General features: G+C 41.5%; 1 protein-coding gene and 1 long non-coding RNA gene across 2 annotated transcripts; both read right to left on the reverse strand.

Moving 5' to 3' along the window:
• Positions 1-3: 3 nt before the first annotated feature.
• On the reverse strand, positions 4-2,729 carry LOC109141651 (trafficking regulator of GLUT4 1-like). Its single transcript, XM_019272885.2, has 3 exons — positions 1,312-2,729; positions 944-1,070; positions 4-848 (listed from the first exon to the last, which is right to left on the reverse strand). The coding sequence occupies exons 1-3, from the start codon at positions 1,711-1,713 to the stop codon at positions 829-831; spliced, it is 549 nt and encodes a 182-aa protein (XP_019128430.1). The 5' UTR covers positions 1,714-2,729; the 3' UTR covers positions 4-828.
• Positions 2,730-5,681: 2,952 nt separating this feature from the next.
• Positions 5,682-12,519, reverse strand: LOC109141647 (uncharacterized). The gene is made up of 2 exons (XR_002042798.2): positions 12,228-12,519; positions 5,682-6,156 (listed from the first exon to the last, which is right to left on the reverse strand). It is a non-coding gene; the product is annotated as an uncharacterized LOC109141647 (long non-coding RNA).
• Positions 12,520-18,956: the final 6,437 nt, after the last annotated feature.

Genomic DNA, 18,956 nt, shown 5'->3' on the forward strand with positions numbered 1-18,956 from the left:
AGCTTTGTCATGCTCATTCAAGTTTATTTCAGACATGCAGAACTATGGCACAGGAAACCAGTCATACAGTATAAATGTATAAACATCAACATCAGAGTGCCATGAACAGTGCATACAGGGAGAACAATCCCATTCATATCTTGCAGTATATCGTAAACATAATAAGGTGTAGAGATCCAGGCGGTTAAGTCAAGTCCAAACAGGAATCTGCTGAGTTTATCATAGTAGCACGCAAAGCAAGATATCACACTATGACGTAACGTACATGAGTTTAAACTTGTAAACAGTGTATGAAAGTTTATACATCTTCCCATAGCCACAAAAGTCCTGATAGAACAGAGAGAGAAACAGGGCAGGCAGCGGCGGCATTACAGACTAGAGGTGCACTGATGCCTTTACTTGACTTTATCTAATGATGACATGCCTTTTTTTTTTTTTAAAGAGCAAAATATAATGACATCCAATTTTCTGTGAGTAAATCAATGCACCACTAGTTTGGACTAAGAGTAGTTACACTTCCACAGAATGTGCTGTCTGATGATCCCACACTACAGCTGTGTGCAGCCTTCATCTTCCCTCCTTTGGTTCCTGAGTTTGTGGGCTTATTGGACATGAGCGTTACCAGAAAAAGAGAAACGGCCTGCGACTTCTTTTCTTTTTCTTTCTTTCGTCCATAGCAGAAAAAGCATTAAGTTGTATGTTAGAGTCTCTTTAGTTTGTTTTCAACTCAGGTTTTGTGCTTTTTCATCTTCAAAACAATTTTTTTCCTCCTCTGTCTTCTGTGCAAATTTTAAATCAGATGAAGTAAAAGGAGACTCCTTCCATCCTTCAGTTGGACTGCTGGTGCTCTGAGAGACGGAGAAAAAAAAAATCTAAATTAGGATGATACACAACTTTACAGTGAGCTTTGTGACTGTGTGTCTGCTTTGTCTTTCTTCCATACCAATTGTAAACACTATGAAGATGATGACAGCCACACCCAGCAGCATCGCCAGACAGCTGAGCAACATAGAGAGACGCCCATACTTTCTTGCTCCTACAACATCTCCTGTGTGAAGAACAGACCTCGACTAATGGGAAAGAAGGGGAAGGAGATTAATTATTAATTATTTAAATACAATGGAAGCAACAAAGCACCTGTGGTGTTTGAACAGACTGAGATTACAACTGTATTTAGAATTTAGCCAAGTATCTGAAGCACAGATAGAAAATAATAATAATAATAATAATAATAATAATAATAATAATAATAATAATAATCGACATTATGGGTTTAAGAAAGTTAAAGCTGTAAATAAATGCAACACTCACCACATATGAGTACCACAGGGCGCATATGTTGAGCGGCCAGGCCGGGCAGAAACAGGACAGCACGGCGAGCCAGAGGTAATTCCGGGGTGCGGACCCGGGCGGCACCGGGGAGGGCAGCGGACCCAGGCTCAGCCGAGATGAGGACTTGGGTGGGGCCGACAACTGCCCGATGGAGCCCGACTTTAACGGCGATCTGTGCCCGTTCTGGTGCGCGTCCAGGGACTGGACGCTCCCTCTAATGGTAAGGGAAAAGGAGTCGGACGGCTTGATGTTACTTTGCCCGGTGGGCTCACTGGTCGCGGTGCTCAGCAGCTTCTCCGTGTCGTGAAAGTCGGTGGGATTGGAAACTTCCCTCTCGCCGAGAGCGCTTTTCCCAAAGGCAGCATCAGTGTTGATAGCCATCACTGAAAGATAAGAAATCTCCAAGTGTTACTCTGTGTCTGACCGAGCCGCTGTCCTGTGGATAGAGATGCTGGAGAGTCTTCCTTCAGATGTTCTCCATTGGGGGTCATTAGATTAAATATTATAAATTCAGAGAGACTAATACCTTCAAGGCAACCTATTTAATTAAGCAGTCTAACTCCATCAAAATGTCTTATTGATGAGCGAGATGTTATTGATGTCTGAGTCCCTCTCGCGTTTAGTTGGCGGTGAGAGTCCGGGCGAACGACTTGCCCCCCCCCCTCCTATTATGTAGTGAGGTATTACCGCAACCCTTACATCTCCACAGCACATCCCCAGTGTCTGAGGCCTACTTACGCACCAGGCGAGGCGTGTGACAATGCAAAAACAACAATTAAACCTCTTCTGAAGTGAAAGCGCGCGGTGCGTAAAAGCTTTCCATTTACGCACGGGCCGCATCAGCTGGATCAGCAAGTAGGGCTCCGCACAGGGTGTGTGAGAAAGAGTGAAGAAGGTAGACACTATGAACCGCAAGCCTTTCAACGCATGCACGCCCTGCTGACTCAGGTCCTTCACTAAAGTCAGCGTTTAACAGGAACCTCACTGTGTCCCAGCTGTTCGAGTTTCGCTCCATGAAACATCTTAACCCCTTAAATCTCACCGGATAATCTGATAATATGAAAAAACAGAATAATAGCTGGAAGTAGCTCCACCTCAACCAGTTATAATATAGCCCATAGCTACAGATGATTGCTTAAGTAATAATAATATAACATCTAATAAACATTCAGTTTAATTTTGATACTTCACATGGCTGATCATACTTACATACTTTTACTAAAATCAGAATATAGAGATATTTCACTGTGTTGGTTTTAGTTTAGTTGATCAACTACACGATGAATGTTCATCTGTGTAATAATCTCAGTAAAGAATTTCTGATGTTTTGTTGCACACCTCCAGGATTATCGAACGAAAGTGACCTGGAACAAGGTGATGGGGACAGAGAGAAGATGCACACTGTCAGTCTCACTGGGTGAATTAGGAAACTTGTTTTGAGAGTTAGATATAATTTTTTTACCCACGGTATTACAGTTTTTCTCCATTGGTTTGGCTCATTTCTTGAAACTGAGATGACATTCTCATAACAACATAGACAAATCCCCAAACTATCTTGCAGTTTCTCACAACAGAATGGCATTTATCATTGCTTTCATCACATTTCCAAATGCTTTGTACATGTGTCAAGCCTTTAGTACATCCTTGCAAATAGCTATGTACAAGTATCCTACAGTTAACACAATCAGCCAACATTTAGTACATTTTTCAAATGAATGTATCTTGCTGATCTATCCCAATTGGTTGGTTTTCAGTGTCATGGTTATTGTCCTCAAAACATGTCAGCACATTTTCATTGTATAAGTCATCATATGCAGAATAGTCTGCTCAATTGTCAAAATAGTGTTAGGAAACTGGAATAGAATACAGTACATATTTTGGAAGATGTTATAGTAAATTTAGGATAATCAGGTTAGGTGAAATAAGTTTTTGACTAACGAAGGAGGCGTGTATAACCATGTGCGCGGCCATCTCAGAAAATGGTGTGGCCACCCACAATGCAAGTTTGGGCCCATACAACACAGATAAACTCCTCCGTTTCCTGGATCAACTGTATCTTGATCTGGTCCCAGAAAATGAGAGGGGTCTCGAAGGGCCCCACCTACCCCAGTTTGTAATTATATGGGACAACGTTAGTTTCCACCGGGGTCCACGCATCCGGGGATGGTTCAACATGCATCCAAGAATGCACAATGTGTTCTTGCCACCATACTCTCCATTCCTCAATCCTATCGAGGAGTTTTTCTCTGCTTGGAGATGGAGAGTGTATGAACACCATGCGGAAAACCAGAGGGCTCTCATGACTGCAATGGACGCTGCCTGTGAGGACATAACAGGGGATCAGTGTAGAGGATGGCTCAGGCATGCACGACGCTTCTTCCCGCGCTGTATCTCAAGAGACAACATCAGATGCGATGTGGATGAGAATCTGTGGCCGAACAGAGCACAGAGAATGGATGGCCAGGAAGATGAGGATGGTGACCAGGAGAGAGAGGGGAGTGACCGTGACTAAACAAAATGTCTTCATTTGTGACTCTTTGTATTTACAGTGCTGATTTGTTGATTTTTTTCTTTTTTGTGGGTTTTTGTATTTTGTGTACACAGTATATTTTCCTTTTTTACGGTTCCCTACCTACTGTAATGTGTACAATTTACGTTAGTTGAGAATAAAAATGAAAATTCCTCGGCAGAATGAGTGCAGTGTGTGTGTGTGGTGTGAAAATGTTATGCCTATAGTTAGAAATATGCCATGACAAAGCGTCTAAGCATTTTGACTTGCAGTACTTACACAATACCAAAGGGACAATGCATTTTGGAGGCACTGACTAGTTATATGAGAAGGGAATGTAGTTTTGACTGAAGGGTAAACTGTTTTGGGAGCTGTACAAACATTGCCAGGTGATCCATGTAGTTGTGCAGTACCATCCAAGTTATTTTGACAGAAGTACTGAATGAATCAAAATGTGCCAAAGCAATTGAGAAGGATCCATGCCATTTTTATGGTACTGACTATTTACATAGGAAAGGGATTTCATTTTGAAGCATGGATGAGTAGTTTTGGGAGACAAATTACATTTTGCTGGTTATCTGAAGTGTTGTGCAGAACTGCAAGTCTGTTTGGCCAAATTGCTTTATAGTTACAGTATGAGAATGTCATCTCAGTTTCAAGAAATGAGCCAAACCAATGGAGAAAAACTGTAACACACAGATGCAGATTTTATACCACGTTCATCCACACGAGGTGGCAGTAACCCCAAGTTTTGCAGAGATCATGATTCCATCTAGTGGTGATTTTTTGAAGAAACTGCATAAAGACCCTCAAATGGAGGCAGCAGCTCTCCAGTATTGCCTTCTCTCCTCCTCAGACATCTCTCCTGTAGTTTTTTTTTTATCAGTGTAAAAAAGAAACATCATTACAGTTTATTATATATTATTTGCTTTGCTAAACCTACAGAACTCAACCGGGTCTGTAAGTAAAATGCTGAATAGACTCTACATGCATTTGATTTGACAATTATGATGATTGGGCTGTTTTATAAATTGACTGATTTATGAACATTGGTTCTGTTCTGAAACCAGTTTAGCTTACATTCATAAAGTAATATTTGAACCTGCTGCTGAAGCTAAATAACTAATAAAAACTAAGAGACATTGCTGTGAATATTGGTCAGATATATAGAGACCAACCATATCAGTCGGCTGATTATCAACCAGTGTTAGTTTATTGCAGATATAAAGTATTGCTGTGAAAACTGTAGCATAAAATGATAAAACTTTCTAGTATATAATGAAGAAGAAAAACCTTTGTGATAATATAATGGAGTACATCAGAGTGATCTAATGATGATGTAAAACACTGTTCGAAGCAGCTCAAAGGGAGAGAGAGAGCAACTCACAGCAATGATTTAACATGTTGGTAATCAGCGAACTGAAAATCAGTATTGCTCTCAAACATGTCATATCAGTCAGACTCTAGTCAGTAACAGATTTTATTTGACATTCAGTAAAACTTCCCTCAGTTTGATAATGTGACCAGTGAACATGCTGTGAAAGTTTGTGGAGGAATCCTTCAAGCATCTGGTAACTTTTTCAGGTCCTGAAGATCACACATCTGGTTTTATCCTGACTAAATGTCAGCTTGTGGATTTGTTCATGTGGTGGTTAGCCTACCAGAGGACAAAGACTATAAAGTTTCTCTCTCTCTACACTGAAGGGACCCCCTTTAGACATTGAGTTAAATTGAATACATAACATATTTTTGCATACATATATTGTGTGTGAGCATTCGGTGCAGCTATGTGTTTTATTGTCCACAGTGTGCACTTGTCCATAACAATAAACCTTCACACTGAGAAAACATTTAGTTCTTTATTGTAAGACGATGCATCATTTCAGACTATTTGTCACCACAAACTAAACATTCTGTACAGCTTAAAGTCAGATATACATGTAATCAACACAGGAATTTGAACAATGGTGGCCTAAAACTGGCAGCTTATTAAAGTCCAGTTTGAGCGTGTGAAATGCTGCTTTCCTCAGTCTTCTTCCCACCAACCCCCATCCACTTCCTCTTCTTGAGTCATCCGGGGCAGGGCTGACCAGAACAGTTCTTCAGCTGGCAGCTTTAGCATGTGTACAGGAACATAAAGCTTGCCAGTGAAGAACTGCTGTGTGTCAGCCATTCAGGGCCAAGCGTGACAGAGTACTGGGAGTCAGCCAGTGAGCAAGAGAGTTCAAACCAGACAGCCTGGAGTGACGGACGGCCCTCTTTAAGTCCCAAATGGTCACTCCTTCTCTTCATTCATCAGCTTTAGGTGCACGTTCCTGCGGAAAGAGAAGAAGAGATAATTCAACTTCCTCTCTAAACTCCCTGTTCCACTAGCGTGGGTATGAGTTGGCCTGCAGCCAGTCACACACGTACAGTAAGTGGGTGAAATGAGATGATATGCAGGAATGACTGGGAGATGCACACAAGATCATGCGTCAGATTATCAGGAAGGATACATGCATCAGCAGCTCAACTCTGCCTCTGCATGTTGGACCGTGCCAACAAGAAATTCTTCAATATTCTCACAGTTCTGATACACAAATTCAAAAATAAGATAAAAAAGCACTTTTTTTTGTCGGTTACCGTGGTTACAACATATGAGCGAGAGGCGATGAAGAGGAGTAGACAGCCTCAATATAAAAGAAGAGATCTTGGAATCCTTTCAGAAGTCCAATAAAAAAACTATATGTGTTTGAAGTCTTCATTCTTCAGTGAACGTTAACGTTAAAAAATGTAGCTGCACCTGATCAACAGACCTCTATAGGCTGCTTTGAACACAGGTTCAGTCGTTACTAGTAAGCAGTTTTGGGGTGTGTTCAGTTATTTACAGTAGTGACATGTTCATACATGAGATTTAAAGGTCCAATGTGTAGGATTAGTGAATTCTAGACACTCTCACTAAACTTGTGAAGAAGATGAACAGCCAGTGTTTAATTTGTCCATTCTGGGCTACTGTAGAAACATGATGGACTCCATGCAAGAGGACCTACAGCTTCTGTAGATAAAAGGCAAATTTTAAGGTTACAAAAACATAATGATTTTATTTTCAGGTGATTAAACACTAATTAAAACATGGTTATGAATATTATATTCATTATTATATCATTTATGCTAAAAATGGTCCTAAATGTTACACACAGGTCCTCTAAATTATTAAAGTTAAATACCGATAATTAATGGTGTGAATTCAAGCCACTCTATGCATCATTTTGGCTCTTGGGGTTGTAATGTCAGTCTGTCCACAACTTTGGTCCAGACTGACATATCTCAACTATCACTTGACAGATTATCGTGAGGTTTTATACAAACATTCATGTTTCCTGGAAGCTGAAGCCTGCTGACTTTTCCTCTCGCGCCATCAGCAGTGTGGATTGCCGTAAATTGTGGTGCAGTTATTTATGTTCCCCTGAGGATGAAATGTTGCAGCTCCAGTGATCCATTAACTTTTCATCTGGTGCCATCATCAGGTCAAAATCTGAATTTGTAAATGACCGATAATGACATTCAAATCAGCCTCAGCTAACGATGCTAACACGCTAAACTAAGATGGCGAACATGATAAACATACCTGCTAAATGCTAATACAGCCTCAGAGTCTTTTTGTGCGAACACACCTAATTCTTACTTTAATAACACTCCAGCAATAGACCTAAAGTTATTGATATAGATACTGATGTGATAAAATAATTTCAACATGCACAGTGAGTTCAACACACTGTTTAAAAAAAGTTGAACAACTTCAAGACTAAGGCGCCTAAAGCAGATCTGTGCTTTTCTTGCCTTTAAAGAGATAATCTTGTGGTGATCTTGAGATATTGAGGACATGCTCCACTTCTCTGGTTGACGATGAGTAACACATGCTGTACATTCCTGCAGTAAGGACACCCAGAATAATCTCAGGTATTTGAGTGTCCTGTAGCCTGTAGACTGAGCACAGCGGGGGGGGGCAGGTCACAATCAACAGGATTAAACTTTTACAGACACTGCTGCAGGGAGAAATGATTCTGTTCCACACTTTGTTTGGATTTTACTTTGCGATTATTCTGAGAGGGTCTGCCGTTTCCACTCAGATAAACTGTGATCATTGTGGAAATTACATGGAAGACAACTATTGAGATTTTCTTCCACCACCTGCCAAATTTATCTACATGACAAATGTCAGAATCTTTTTGAAGTGGGTGAGTCAGCATGCAGACGCCTCGACTGCCTGTTCTGACTTGTGACTGATGTCCTCTGAAAAAAGTACCCACAGTCAGAACTACCACTCCTATCTTTTTTCAAAGCCACTAAAAGAAATGTACTGCTGCTGTGCCAGATGTATTCTTTTACAAATCCAATCGAAGTCATGAATCTTCTAAAATCAAGTGTTGATCTTCAGCCATGTAACCGACCACCCGACCACAGGACTACAAAATGGCGGCCATTAATTGTAGTTCTGAGGTGCCGTTATGTCGTTGCTGCTCTGCCTGCGGGAGTTTTACCTCTCCTCTCTTTCAGTAGTCTGCAGTCAGAGCTGACGCTCATTAGCCGAATGTGGTCGTACGTCCACCAGACACCACTCTCAGTCTTCAGTCTTGCTGCTTGATGCAGCTCACCTCCACACTCCATGCTTATCTTTTCGTCATACTTTAGTGTGTTTATTTAAAATGAATCATTCATAGGCACTTAATCCTGGCTGGTGTAACACATTTTGCTGCCCACCTACTGCATATTGCAAAAAGTTTTCACTCTTCCTAGTGTGCATCCATGTTGTTCAGTCCATTGACCCTTGAAAGTTTTTACAAATACTAAAATTCATAATACAAACAGTAAAGTGAGTTGCCACATCAGGTTTACAGATACCCTTTATATCATTTTGGGCTACAGAGGAGTTTTAATTGTTGCAGTACTGCTGTTAGCCACTAGCAGGATGCATACCATGCAATAACATTTTTTCAATCAGTCTCAGTACAGTTTTCATGAAGGGGAAATTAGCTACAGAGACCAAAACCGTTTTTTGTACCAGGCTGTAAACATGTTTATTTCTGCTGTGAACGTTGACATTTTGATACTGGCACTTATGGTGGTTGAAATGTTCTGTAGCCAGCCTCAAGTGGCCACTCGAGGAATTGCAGTATTTGGAACTTGGCTTGATTTCCCAGTCACAGAGGTTGTCGCTTGGTGCTAACATGCTCTTTAGCAAGTATAATGTTTACCATGTTCACCATCTTAACTTAGCATGCTAGCATGCTAACAGTTGCTGAATCACGCTGAACACAAAGAGCCTGATGGAGATTTTAGAGGTGTCTGATCGTAACACAAAGATGGCACAAGACGAAACATAGTGGACTGACAGACCACGACTGATCTTTTTTCATCAGGATCATGAAGTGAACCACCACCCTCCTCCCCCACAGGCCTGCCCAGTGTTAGTCTGAATGAAGTCAGGGAGAACGTACGGTACAAGACCTTGGGCCACACACAGGGCCACTGACAGCCTTAATGGCTGACTATGACTGCCACAACCTCCAACTGAAACTGAATTAGATATTTGTTCCATAGCGTGCCAGTCCGTCCACAAACAGGGACTCTTTATGTTCACAATGATAGCCAGTGTTGACTCTTTTACTGTGCCACTCTTTCCTCTATCTCTTCCTCTTCTTTTTGTTTTGTTTTGTTTTGTTTTTTGGTCTTTCCTGACTCGTCTGTCCTCTCCACCCTCTTTCTCGGTCAGATCAGACTGTCCTGCATTCCTCACATTCCAGCTGCGTATGTTAGAAATTCCATCCAGCTGCTGTGGGCTCGCACAGCCTTCTTTTCCAATCCCTCTATCCTTCACCCATCTCCTCTGCATCTACTCATCTACATCTGGTCTGTACCGGACCGGGACGGACGTGGCTTTACCGTCAGGATCACCTTCACCTCCACTCTGCCTTTGCCTTTTTTGTTTTGCACCTCATACCTCCCCCTCTCCTTCTCTTTCTTTCTTTCTTTCTTTCTTTCTTTCTTTCTTTCTTGACCTTATCTGGGTGAGGGAGTCAGACAGAGAGCCACATGACAGCTAGTGTGGAAGGCCTTGAGACAGGCTTTTATACATTCAACAGTGTAAAAAGAGATAACACACAGTCTAATACACAAAAGACTTATCCCAGACTGTGGTCATGAATTCTCTGCCACAGCAGGGAGGATAAGAAAAAGAAAGACACACAGGAGCCGAACTGGCAGGATGTGCAATAGGAATTATGGTGTGAAAACAGGAGCACAAGAAAACAAAGGACCTCTCTCTGTATTCTCATTTGACCTTTTCATGTGTGAGGTCATGAAATCAGACACCTCAATCATCAGTCTGACTGTCAGCGATGAAACTACATGAGAAAATATGTGAAGACGTGCATGAAATTGCAGACTTCCATGCAGCTCTATGAACTGTAAGCAGCAGTTCACAGAGCTGTAATGTTACATTACATACATCAATTCAGGTACATTCCTGTGCTGCGGGTGTGTCCCAGTGGGAGAGTGTTTACTGCCCCAGATTGTAGTCTGTAATATAGACTGATCATTTTAGACTGGGAATGGGGACAAAGACAGGGAAAGGGCGGTGGCTTTGGCAACGCACTGATCATAGTGCAGAGAGCCTCTTCTTATGCTCTGCTGCTTGCTGTTTGCTGGACTTTAAACCCAGAGATCACTCCAAACACAGGGGTTCAGGTTGTTTCACTCTAAGAGGAAGAGCTGAATGCCATTCTGAATTCACGACATCCTGATAATGTGCTGCACGAGGCCTGTAAACCTGTCTCCAGGCGCTGTGTGCCATTTTGTTTGAAAGAACTGGATTTTTTTTTCTTTTTTTCTAAATGAACCTACATAACACATCCCTTCTTGCCCCATCCTCCCTTGACAAGGCACGCAACAGGAATGAAGGGTGTAACCCAAGTTGAGCAAGATGGCTTCACTTCTGCAAATGCAGGCAGTGAAATCAGCAGCAGCAGAGGTTGCTTATTTTGACTGGATGCAGAGCAAACAGCACACGTAGACGAGACGAGCTGCTTTTTAACTGACACCCCGTCATTGCCATGTGATCCTCATTGACAGGATGGCTTATGTCACGCTCCGGGCTGCAATGGCACGAATGCATCTCGTGACACAGCCTATTGCGCATTCCTACCGGCACACTGAACTCTGGCAGTACAATTATGTAAGACTCCATCGCTGTAACATACACTACAGTGATCACCCTCTTCCTCCTCCTCCCTTAACCACTCATCCCAGAGAAAGACGACTTAGAAATCACTGCGCTTCTCTTTTAAACTGTTTTATATCAGTGTGACGATGATATACGTGTATATGAGCTGAGGAGGCTCGAGCCTGAAGCATGACAGGCGGAGAGGCCTAAATATTTTTGTTACGTCGACTGCTTAAAAATGTGTTCCTGCTCCACACATGTACAGTCATACACTGTTAATAAAGTCATCTTTGATTTGAAGAAAGATCTGCCAGGTGACTGCTGGTGTCACCACATTTCTGAGGAACGACTCGGCCCGAGTTATCTTCCAGACTTCACCTATCCCCTACTTGAGCTCAGGCTCTTTCCACGGCCTGTTATGAACTCAGCAAATTTGAAGGAGCTCTGAGTGCTGACACTTCCTCACATGTTTGGATTAGAGAAATTCAGACCTTGAAATCCGACATTCAACCGTGAAGTACGTATAAATACAGTTCTCTAGAGTAGTTTCCTGATTTTCTAAATGTCATGACACACAATGGATTTAAATACAATGTAAAAACAAACCTGTGAATCTGTGAGTGCTGTCAGTGAGCCTGTGCTGGCCTTCCTGTGTCATTTAGACAGAATTCGGACTTTTCAGCACATTTTAAGCAGCTCTTTAGCTGCTATCAGCCTTTGTAAAATAACTGCATGTGCAAATACTCCATGCAGCACTTTTAGCAAAGCCTCTGGCCACAATTTCACTGAGCCAAGCATCTGAATGTTGATTAAATGTTCGCAGGAGCTGGGAACTTGTGCTCAAATTTCTTGGGTGCCCATAATTCATATCAGCTCCCCTGTGTCAGTGGGCCCGGACCATATGATCTACATGACACACACACACACAGGCCTTCAGGCAGAACTCCTATAACATCAGCTGTACAGCCTCGACTATCTGACGACGTCAAAATGTGCAGAAAGCAGGAATCAGACCCGCGGAGGTGAATCGGACTCGTGTTTCCCAGGTAGCCGTTTCCACGCAAACTGGGTCATCAAGCCGCCACAGGCTAAATCAGGCTGACAGGAACAAGCGTCCAGCCAGCACACACACACACACACACACACACACACACTCACAGCCTCACAGTCAGTAATACGCCCCACCTTGACCACCGGCCGGGTCGCTCCTGCGCGGCCAACACATCTGAACGGTCCGCCGGAGTTCAGGCTGCCTCGCCCACCGCGCGGCGGAGTCCCGGACATTCAGCAGGGTGTGCCGCTGTCATCCACGGCAGAACGCGGAGATAGACGTGATATTCATGATATTCATGATTCGTGTCTGTGGAGGTGAGTTTGAGCGGAGCAGCAGGAGGAGGAGGACGCAGCGCAGGACTTCAGCCCCTTTTACACAACTCCAGCCCCAGTGCTCTCTCTCTCTCTCTCTCTCTCTCTCTCTCTCTCTCTCTCTCACACACACACACACACACACACACACACACACACACACACACACACACACACACACCCGGCTTTCCACTCCGATCAGCTGGCAACGTGATGACGTAGAAACCACGAGAGGCGGACGCGGAATCTGCACTGATCTGACGTCTGCACGCACGAGCCGAAAAAAGCTTTTCGTTTTACTTTTCTCACTAACAAGCGTTTTATTAACGTTTTGTTAACGTTTTATTAACGTTTTGTTAACGTTTTGTCCTGTAATATTGTTTTTTTTAGTTGTCTCATTGAATATTTGAATCCAAATCAACCTTTGGTCTGAATAAAGTTTATGATCATAAAGTATCTTGAAAAAAAGACTATTTCTATTTATTCGAGCTACCCCAGCTGTCACTTTCCCAGGAAGCTCCGCCCTTTTGATCCTGAGCAGACACAGCTGGAAACATCTGTCCATTAAGAGGAAACATACTCAGTCTCAGCCTGGAGGTCTGTGTCCAGGCCCAGGTGGTAAGTGAGAGAGTTCATCTCCTGGTGTTTTAAAGCTGACCCTGTTTTAACCTCCATGAACTTTATAAAGACTTTTTATTAATCTGTGGACTTTGTTTTACTGCAGGCATTTTAGGCATTTTCCATTGCCTAGAACACACTGGCTGAGTTTACACCATGGAGCCAGAGCGGGCTTACAAACATGGCATTGTGGGAGGTAAATGCTGTCATTATGTCATTAATGATGCTAATGCTTTATTTTCTCGTTTTTATCACACTTTTGAAGGTTGGTAGCAGACACACAGGGGTTGTGCTGCTGGTGCCCCTGTCCTGTCACTGCATGTTGGTGTGCTATTTGAACTGTTTGTTAACTCTCCTGTGTGTGGTGGTTCTCATAGCCCCCATAATGTCTCGTGCCTACACAGTCTGTCTCCCTTTTTAGCATCCTTGGCTGATTGGCATCAGCATTTGGTATGTTATAGACGATCTGTCTTTCATTGTGTTACAATTGATACATTCATGTAAAATGTCATTTTATCGTCACTTGTGGGGAACTTTGTAATCCCTCCATAAAGACATCTAACCACTAAGACTGAATTTTAACTAAGAATAAAGAATATGCCAACAATGAAACAGGTCCAAACATTAAAGTTTGGTCAAAGGAGTCTCAGTTGTAGCTCACTCATTAAAAGACGTCTGAGCATTTTTTGTTTATCTGTTTTAATGACTTCAAATAATCTAAAGAGGCAAGAGTCCTTGGAGTCAATATCTAACTAGAACCCCAGGGGCCACCTAAAGCCTGTCAGTAGTCTTACTGTGGCAACTGGTTTGACATAAACTGCCTTTAAGTGAATACGTGAAAGAAATCACATTCCTCCACTTACAAATGAAAAGATGGATTTCCAGTCATACACACTCCTCATTTTTGTTTTGCTGATGCTGCTTCACTATGTCTGGTATGACCCTAATGTATGGTGTCTAATTAGTGTTACCATATGTTAGACCTGCTTAGCTTAGCTGACTTTACAGTATTTCTTTACCTGAGCTGCAGCCACACAATATTTTAGCATGTCAGTATTTTAATATTTAAATGATTTGATCACAAAAGTAAGACAAGATTATTGAAATGATTCACTGACATGCTTCAGCCAGTCATAAGTTTGCTCACCATTAGCTAGGCCTGCCATCTACTTAACTGAGCAATCGTGTTTTTATTGAACAGAACGCTTCAAGGTGCATCTGTTTCATTCTGTGTTCAAATCTGCAGATCTACAGCCATGTTCAGAAATCTGAATCCCGTCAGCAATGCTTCATCTTTTACATGCTTTACGCGAGCAGCTTCTGCTTCTGGCTCAACTGTGTTCACAGTGTCAAGAAGAGAGAAGTCATGAAGTGTAAAGATCTGAGAGGCACAGGACGAGACAAAGCAGCTGTTAAGGTTTCAGTTGGAACCTGAAACAAACTGCATAAAAAATGTGCTGTGTTAAGACACTATGAGTCTGCAAATGGCCTCCAGAGACTTTAGCAGGACAAGATGAACTTGTTAGTCTCTCAACACTGACGCACACGACACTCCCACAGCAAGGACTGTAAGGCTGCTCTCCTTTTTCTTGCCTTTCTCTCTCTCTCTCTCCCTCCCTCCCTCCCTCCTCTGAACCTGGGCTTGTCACTCTGCAGCTTTAAGATTTGTGAACTTTAAGAAGCTGCTTCCTCACTGTCACCTGACACAGTGAGCACACACAGCATATCCTCATGAGACCAAATCCACTGTCTCATTCTCATGTCTCCTCCATCCTCCGCCTGTTTTCCACAGAACACAAAGGTAGATTTACTTTGCCTGTGATCAGATTTATAACATGAACCTCTCTGATTTTGACCTTGGTAATTTCCTGAATTCTCTGTGATTTATTGCACTTCCCACCAGACTCTTTTCTCCTCCTACTACTTATATTATTATTATTATTATTATGTTTCTGTGGAAAGGTTTATCACACCAGTTGCTCATTGCTTGATAGTAACCCGTAACCTGATTCAGCCTCAATGTCCATAAAAGGCATTTGTGGAGGTGAAATCATTATGAATCAGTGATCGTCATTACAGCACTAATCTCTTTGAACAGATATCTGCATATGAATGCAGAATCTGTAGGTGAGGGACCAAGACTTCTGCTTTCCATTTGAAGTCTGTTTGTAGTGACCAGTCATATTTGAGTGGGCTTAGGTTGCAACAGTCTGTGTGGTGAGCAAACGGGGCAGAGCACAAATCTAAACCTGGCTCTGACTATCTTCTGATGACAATCTAACTTTGCATTAGCTTTTTTAGTTATTTGCATTCATACGCAGATAAATGCAAAAATGAGTCATTCTCACATATGAAGTTGCTATTCAGATGCCAATGCGAAAGTGCCAAAAAAACTTGCAGTTCCTCAAATGTTCACTTGAGGCTGGCTACAGAACATTTCAGCCTCCATAAGTCCCCATGTTCAAATGTCCAACTTCACAGCAGAAATAAACATGTTTACAGCCTGGTACAAAAAAAAACTAAAAAACGTTTCACCAAACATTTCCCCGTTCATGACACCAGTACTGAGGGTGAATACTTATTGAACTCACAAATTATATTAAGTCTTAAAGTTATGCAGAATTAAGAGTGTGGCCGCTTTGATTGACAGGTGGGTGCCATTGAGGATGGCTTGTTTGAGCACCCAGGCTTCATTTAGCTCTACCGATAGTTTAAATATGGTGAATATGAATATAACATTTACTAGTTTCAGATACTAATTCAGCCCAAAGGATAAGCTGTACTATCTGTTACTAAACATTTCTGACACAGAATAACCTGCTTCCACATGTAAGATGATCTATTTGCTCTCTGAAAACTGTTATTCATATCAAGAGTGCCTGGAGGTATACCAAGACATACATCAGTAAAACATTCCCCATCATTAGATTGTAATTTTACTTCCAAACAAATTCTAATTTGGCGTGTTTGTTGTTGAATGATCTCAGACGCCAGAGCACTTACTGCAACTCAAGATGTGTTTGTATACTTGCCCACCGCTGTCGTGACAAGATCATTAGAACAAGACGTGAACAGGGGCATAGTTCACAACACATAAAAAATGATGTGGATTATGAGAATTGTGGGTCAAAGGTTGTGCAACGAATTCAGCCGTCAGTTCTTCTCTGTGTGGGCCACAAACCATCCACTCTGCCTGCACATGTGTGAAGTTTGATTTTGTGTGACAGCTAGCTCTGTCATGTTGAAGGCCCTTTAAAAAAGCACCTGTCTGCATCTCAATGTGAACTTTGTCACTCCGGCGTGGATAAATATTGCGTGTCCTCTCTGACTCAACATCACGATTCATCCTCGCTCTTCCTTCCTGTAGTTCTTACTGAAAGAGCTCAGATATGTGGGGGAATGCAGAAGCAGGACAGACTTGTTCGAGCTCTATTCATAGCACTGGTGGGTGTATGGTTTAATAGGAGGCAGAACATAGCAGTCAACTCTTTACCTAGTCATTATTAGAAAGGTTACACTTTACAAGGACATTAAATGGCCAAATGTATAAATGTCATAAATTCAGCATGTGTGTGTTTGTTTCTCTGTATGTGCATGTGATGTGTGCACAGTAATGAGGAACCAGTGTGTGTGCAGGAATAGGATGGAAACTCCCTGGGAAATACCACAGTGCATGCTGTGTATGTTGTCAGAGACAACATATGAAAATCCCCACGCAGGGATTTAAAAGGACACGTTTTCACAAATATAAGTTTCTTAAATGTAAAACGAGGCACTTTTTTCTTCTCTATCCTCTGTTTGTCTTTAAGCTCATTCTTGATACAGTTCACCAATAGGTCAAAATAAAGCAATAGTTTTAAAACCAGGGTGATTATTTACCTTGAAATTACATGACTGCTTACATGTGAAAAAAAGGTCACCCATAGTGACAAACCCACAGAGAATTAGCGCCCAACTCCTCAGCTCTTCTCAGCTGTATGGAGCATTATATAGACTTTCAGCTCCTTGTTTTGGGTTTCTAGCTGAAAACCTGTGCTGTTTAGTGTTCAACAGACAGATATTTTAGATATCTAAAAAAATGACTGTATGCCACGTGGCATACGGTCGAACACTAAAAAAACAGATATTTGTCTTCGGAGTTGGAGGAGTCCAAAACAGAGCTTAAAGGAGTGAATATAGGACTTAAATTCATCAGGTGGTCAGAAACATGATTCCAAAATGAATAGCTCTCCTCACGTGTAAAACAGGCACCTGTTAAAAGTTATAATATGGAAAAATGCAATAATAAACACAGAGGTGTCAAAAGTATTCACATTCATTACGCAAGTAGAAGTATAGATACTAGGGTTTAAAAAGACTTCTGTAGAAGTTGAAGTATCAACTCAAGCTTTTTACTCAAGTAGGAGTGTAAAAGTACTGGCTTCAAAAGTACTTAAAGTATAAAAGTAAAAGTAATGTAAAGGCATTAGGAATACTGTAAAGCCATCAAATGTTATAGGCCCTGCGCCTCAGTGACCTATAGTGCTCTACACGACCTCCCCCCAAAAAACATCAACATCAAGGCCATAATGACTATAATGTTATATTAAAATGTTAATATTGAAAAATCTGGGATGCACTAGGCTACCTGTTTCAGCCTCATATATGCCCAATGAAAATGAATGCATTTTAGTATAATGCAAATACATTAAAGAACCATACTTTATATGTGTGCTACTGAGCATGTGTTTCATGGAGCGAAAGATATGATGACTAGTTATAGGACTATAAGTAAATAAGTAAATAAATAGTGTAATGGTATACATGCTATGCTATGTATAACAGCACTATACAGTATAGTAATGTCAAATTAATGATTAATCCAAGTGATTCATCAAAAATAATAATAATAATTCTCATAAAAAACAACAACTCAGATTTCTCTTGAGTCTCTGCTACGAACATTTTCGCACTAGGCTACATAAATTCGGGGCGATGCATCACGTACAAACCGATAGTGTTTCGGAATGGTATATGTTTATACTTCTCATCCAATCACAATCAGATTCACTCTATAGTGGAAGTGTTTTGTGAAAGATGGTACAGGAAACTACTACTTACTTTACACGTGCTAAATAAGATGTACAGCTCCACTGCTCTCATAACATGTTCTCTAATGCAGACTGACCCACACAGTTCTACAGCAGGACGCTTTAAAGAGCTGTTCTGTTCACACTTTTCTTTAAGCTTGCCAAGCTTGTCTCAAGTTTTTCTCATCATCATTATTATTAATTATAATAATTAATAATAATGATGATGATGATTATTAGTAGTAGTATTGTTTCCAGTGAGCCTCAACACAATACATCAAACAAACAGCAGTAGGATTAAATAACAATCAGAGCAGCTTTTGCAGCCTTGTGACAGTTTCAGTGTGGTCACAGCAGCACAAATGGACCTCCGTATGATCATGTGAGCTCTACGTTTTTACTGCTGATGAGTTCAAATCTAAACATCTACGTGTTACAAAAATAAAGTTTGTAAACGTTATAATCTGTTTCGTGTGCACTGACAATCAGCTGTTCCTTGTTGTGTCATCATTGTGGCTTCAGCACAAGGCCAGCTCCGTGCAGCTTACTCAAAGAACTCATCAATGACTGAAGGACCATTGCCCACATTTATCCACCAGCTTAAAATAGTTTGGACCGACAGGTCTCACGCCGCTCTGGTTTCATCTGGCGACCACGTGTGCTTACTTGTGCTCACGTGTCCCTTAGAGTGTTAACAACTGGTCCACGCTGCAGCAAGACTGACATATGTTTTACAGATATTTATATTATTATATCATATCAATTCTGTGGTAATAATTCTAATAATGAATAAAAACTATAAAAGCTTGTCCTTCTGGTGCAGTCAGTTCTAACTCCATCACTGGTCATCGCTCGTGGCACA

Source organism: Larimichthys crocea, chromosome XXII (assembly GCF_000972845.2).
Source record: "Larimichthys crocea isolate SSNF chromosome XXII, L_crocea_2.0, whole genome shotgun sequence".
Classification (NCBI taxonomy): domain Eukaryota; kingdom Metazoa; phylum Chordata; class Actinopteri; family Sciaenidae; genus Larimichthys; species Larimichthys crocea.

Bases quoted from the DNA above. Each gene is read 5' to 3' on its own strand.
- LOC109141651 (XM_019272885.2), bottom strand. From the start codon at position 1,713: ATGGCTATCAACACTGATGCTGCCTTTGGGAAAAGCGCTCTCGGCGAG. The intron at 1,071-1,311 runs GTGAGTGTTGCA...CTTTCCCATTAG, and splicing joins CCCTGTGGTACTCATATGTG to TCGAGGTCTGTTCTTCACAC. The intron at 849-943 runs GTATGGAAGAAA...TCCGTCTCTCAG, and splicing joins CTTCATAGTGTTTACAATTG to AGCACCAGCAGTCCAACTGA.